The 4945-nt window shown below is 35.1% G+C and overlaps 1 protein-coding gene across 1 annotated transcript in view; it reads left to right on the top strand.

Moving 5' to 3' along the window:
- The first annotated feature begins 2087 nt into the window (after positions 1-2087).
- Positions 2088-4945, top strand: part of phlpp2 (PH domain and leucine rich repeat protein phosphatase 2) — a 53337-nt gene continuing 50479 nt past the window's right edge. The window contains exon 1 of the mRNA XM_043244608.1: positions 2088-2499. Within this exon, the coding sequence (XP_043100543.1) occupies positions 2335-2499 (165 nt within the window). The 5' untranslated portion in view covers positions 2088-2334. The remainder of the gene's footprint in view (positions 2500-4945) is intronic.

Here is a 4945-nt window from a genome sequence, read left to right as displayed (position 1 = left end):
TGCGGTTGTGTTTTGGTTTTCTTCATTTGTTGCTGAACAGATCTAAGCGGCCTAATGATTTTAGAGGACACTGTAGTCTGCTGTCACCCTCTTGTGTTGAACTTTAAAACTGCAATAGTGTGACATAGAAGCCAATGTCTGAATTGTGCAAGAACTATTCGTATCCAATTGTTACTTTTAATCTCAACCCTCTGTTCTGTTTAGTTGACTCCCCTTTAAATTCTCTTTAAATGTCCCCCAACCAAAATCAAAATTATCAAAGCGTTTAAAAAAGTAGTACGAAAATGTGCTCGCCTTCAGACCGACCAAAATGCAGATGAGTTTCTCGTTTGGAATAGTTTGAGAAATATAACCATTACATCACTTGTACAGTAATGAAGTAACGCATTGCAGTGAATGGGTGCCGTCAGAATAAGAGTCTAAACAGCTGATGAAAACAATAATCCACACCAATCCAGTCCATCGGTTGCATTAAGTCGTTTAACTTTAAACCGCTGTTTTTGGCGGCGATAGTAACGATGATAATTAATTGCATTTGTTTTATATCATGGGTCATGAGAGTATGAATTAAATTGTAGTTTAAAATATATTTCCGTCATCTCGTGCCACAAATAGATTGTGCAAGTTAACAAAATTGTCTTTGACACGGCTGAAGAATTTCTTTATCAGGAAATGTTCCATCATTGATTGCAAGAATTTGTATTGCAGTTATGACATGATCACAGGTCTGTTTCCATCTCCTTTGTACTTGAGGTGTTTTAATCAGCTAACAACTAAATTTGTCCACTACAATAAAATAAATCAAAAAGGGAGTTTTTAGTGTGAACATAAAAAAAAAAAAAAATGTAAAGAGCTTGTTTCCACTATAAAGAGTCTTTTGTCCAATGGAGAGGTTTCATGGACAAAACAGATTCTCATAGAAACAATGGAAAAAACTGGATTTTTAAGACTTATATCACTTTTTTTTCCACACGTGTCTCGTCATCTAACGTTTTTACATTTGCTAAAATTTTGTGTGAAAATTGCTGGTTGTGGTGAAAATTATTCTACAAAAAAAAATGTTTTACAAATCAGTTCTATGTGATTTTTTTCATATTAAAAGATTGAATTCCAGTTTCAATGTGAATGTCAGTCCTCTGAACAGAAAAGTGTTTATAAAAAGTGTTTATCTTCCTAATGAGCCACCTTGACACGTTTACAGTCACAGACTTTATGCTTTATATTTGCTAAAACATCACATTTATCTCAGTGTGCCTGTGATTTATAGCGTGCTACAAAATGTATGTTCAGTTTAAAGTTTAACTGCTTCAAAACACGTTGCACAAGAAGAGGTAATCATTTCAGTTTGGGTGACAGAGGTCAGTGATTCTTGATAAGAGCGAACGACTTCAAATCTCTCTAAATTTACAGACCGATGGAGGAAGTGTCGTTTATCAGAAACCCTTACAAAAGAAACAAAATGGATATTGATTAACTAAAAATAAAATGGTTATCTTCTGGAGAACTGTGTACTAAGTAAACGTTCAGTGTGTTAAATCCTAAATCAAATGTGTGATTAAGAAAGTAGCTCATCGAACCATTTCAAACCGCAAGTGTTCAAAAAGTTTAATCTGGATCTGAATGGATTTGCAAATCCCATGTGTTGCTGTCCAAGATCAGGTAACCTGTCTTTCAAAGGATTGGATCTCCTTGATCCAGACACTTTTTCAGATTCCCAAATCAGAATTAAGTGGTCCATGCAGCCCCTAAAAAGAAAAAAAAAAGTTTTGTGCATTTACACAAATTACTAATATATATAACAGTTAAATTATAAATACAAAAATTATGTATATATATATATATATATATATATATATATATATATATATATATATATATATATATATATATATATATATATATATGTGTGTTTATGTATATATTTATATTTATATGTATATATATATATATATATATATATATATATATATATATATATATATTTGTATTTATATATATATATATTTATATATATTTTTTTATGTTACAAATGAAATCCACTTTTAAATTGGGATCAGAATAATCCAGATTGTACTTTTGAACACACTAAATATTCTCATGAATAATTCAGCAGCGGAAGTGCAGGAATGGGCGGTATCTATGAATAATAATTAGCACCGCCCCCTTATGTTTATTGATTGGGTTTATTTGACAGCCGTGCGCTTCAGTCCCACTATGGCGTCTCATCAAATCAGGATGGGCTTTTTCTACCGCCTTCTGTACTGGAATTTATCTGTCGCCGATTGGTATCGTACATCCGGATTTCTGTGCTGAAAGACGTCAAATGTAGGCGAAATGAAGGACGAGAAAAGCACAGCGCGGTCTCTCCAGAGCGCCGACACGGAGCGGAGAAATGCAGCCGATGTGGAGGATGGCCAGGCGGGCAGCGGAGCGCCGCTGATCCCGGTGCTGCATGAAGCGCCGACAGCCCGAGCGGGAACGGGGATACGCGTTTTAAAGGTACCGGATCAACCTCCGTTCGGGTCTCGGCGTTGCTGTTCGGCAGCAGGGCCAAAGTACGCGCGAATCCGTGAACTGCATCAGCAATTATCTGTATAACACTTCCACACGCCGCCGTGCCTCGAAACGCAGCGAGCTCCCTAGCTAGACAGCATCGCGTCCTGCGTCTCGCAACGCGCCTTCGGAGCCCGATGTTACTGTCTGTGTAGGCGTTGCGCTAGGTTTTGCGACACATCCCGTGATAGTAGACTATCTAGATCTCGGAGCCGCCTCGATTGAAAGAGAGCGCTCTCACTTGATGTCGCTTCTCCTTGTTAGTTTCTAGGCTGCATCGGAATAGTTCCAGTGTAACGCCTGTAACCTGTTAGGGGGCGTCCTGGCTGTTTTGTAATCGCTATTTCTGTCTCCGTTCACCGGCGTCAGATGGACGTCTGTGGCCGTCGCGTCTCCTCTCGCCGTTTTTCGGCAGCGGTTGTTCACATGACGCTGTCAGCTGAAAAGTAACGTTAGAGTAGTTAGTTTTGAAAACGCCTCTCGATTACGGCAAGCTGTTTTAACGTACACGTCTAAAAATGGGCCTACATTTGAAACCGCTCGGATTCTTAACCGTTCAAATTTAAAATGGTGCGTTACTACTTAATGAAAAAAGCGCGAAATTTTAACTTGCCTTCAGATAATATAAATACAAGGCCACTTAACAATGTTTGACACACACACAATATTAATTATTATTTTTATTTTTATTTATTTTTTGTTAAATTGAGGCCCCGCATATTTAAAAAAAAAAAAAGCTTATCGCGTGGCTGAAAAGTGTAAAAAAACAAATAAATAAAACAATTATTATAACTATAGTCCTACTTTAGAGGTCATAGGACGCAAAATACACTTTTACAAGTTGTTCAAATATAAAAGTGCGTTGGAATCTGAATAATCATAGATTATTATGCAAGAGAGGGGCGGGGCCGGCAGAGCTCATTAGCATTTAAAGCGACACGGACTAGAATGGCTAGATGGAAATGGACCTGATTTCGACAAGTTAAGGAATCTATTTCTTATGGTAGCTCTAGTTTACTCAATCGATATTCTGTTTCTCTCTGAAGTATGTCACAATACGGAAGTAAAAGTGGTTGCAGACTTCTGGTTCACGTGTACTTTAAGGCCTAAATAAATGACACCAGCTGACCCCTTTAAAGCCGCTCTTATTCTGAGTCATTCATTCAGCCGCGAACTGATGTGCTGCTGCTTTAAAACAGTTCTTGCAGATAATATGACACTGATGAAATAAAAGGCTGCGTAAGTTTACAGATTCATGACTTCGTATTTATGTGTGTTATGAAACACTTAAGATAAATTACGTCACGTTGTGATTAGGGTTAAGTCGAATTAGTTGGTGCGGTGATTAATTAATTAATCCAGTTAATTTGCAACTACATTAGACCAAAGATTGTTTGAAGATATTGTTTTCTTAAAGGGGTCATATAATGTCTTAAAAAAAAGAATTATTTTATGTATTTGAATATGAAATATAAAAAAATCAAATCAATATAAAATCAATATAATTATATATATATATATATATATATAATATATATATATATATATATATATATATATATATATATATATATATATATATATATATATATATATATATATATATATATATATATATATATATGTATATGTTATAATAAATATATAAATGTTATAATAAAATGTTATAAATTATTATACAGTTGTAGGTTAAATGTATGTAAATTATTAATATGACCAAAAAGAAATAAAATGCACAAGGACAAAATAACATTATTATTTATTATTGTTATTATTATTATTATTATTATTATTATTTAATTACAATAATTTAATTTTTATTTTTTTTGCAAAATTGAAACTGCACTTCTACATAATTCAGAAGAAAAGCTGATCAAATGGTTGAAATAAAGACATTAGTCATGATCAGACTGCTTCTTTTAATGAAACGCATATTAAAACGGCTTGCCATATCTAGAAAGGTCTGTGCTCTGTTCCCTCGCGCTTCATCCTCTGTTTATGAACGCAGGAATGCGTTGTGTGTGAACGGCACCTCTGTGTGTGACGTGATCATGCCGTGGCCATTATCTTCACAATACACCTCACATAATACGCCTACGGGAAATATGCCCGTCATTATATTCAGACATTGTAATAGATTATCTGAACAAAATTAGATGTCAGTTGCTTCCTCCTGCCTGAGAGTTACCTTGCTGAGCTTAAATGCTTTCCCTCTATTATTAGATCACCGTTTTCTTAGATAGTGCTGGATCTTGTCTAGTTGGTCCTATCTAAACAAAAATTTTTTCGTTAATTGCTTCTTTGAGATCCAATGCAACGTTCTCATTCATCAATATTAATACGCGTGCAGTAAACCTAACTTGACAGACGAGTGGACGTAGAGACGGGTGAT

This window comes from Puntigrus tetrazona, chromosome 7, assembly GCF_018831695.1.
Source record: "Puntigrus tetrazona isolate hp1 chromosome 7, ASM1883169v1, whole genome shotgun sequence".
Lineage (NCBI taxonomy): Eukaryota > Metazoa > Chordata > Actinopteri > Cypriniformes > Cyprinidae > Puntigrus > Puntigrus tetrazona.
Note: the sequence above shows the minus strand (reverse complement) of the source record. Positions and strands in the feature narration are given on the sequence as shown.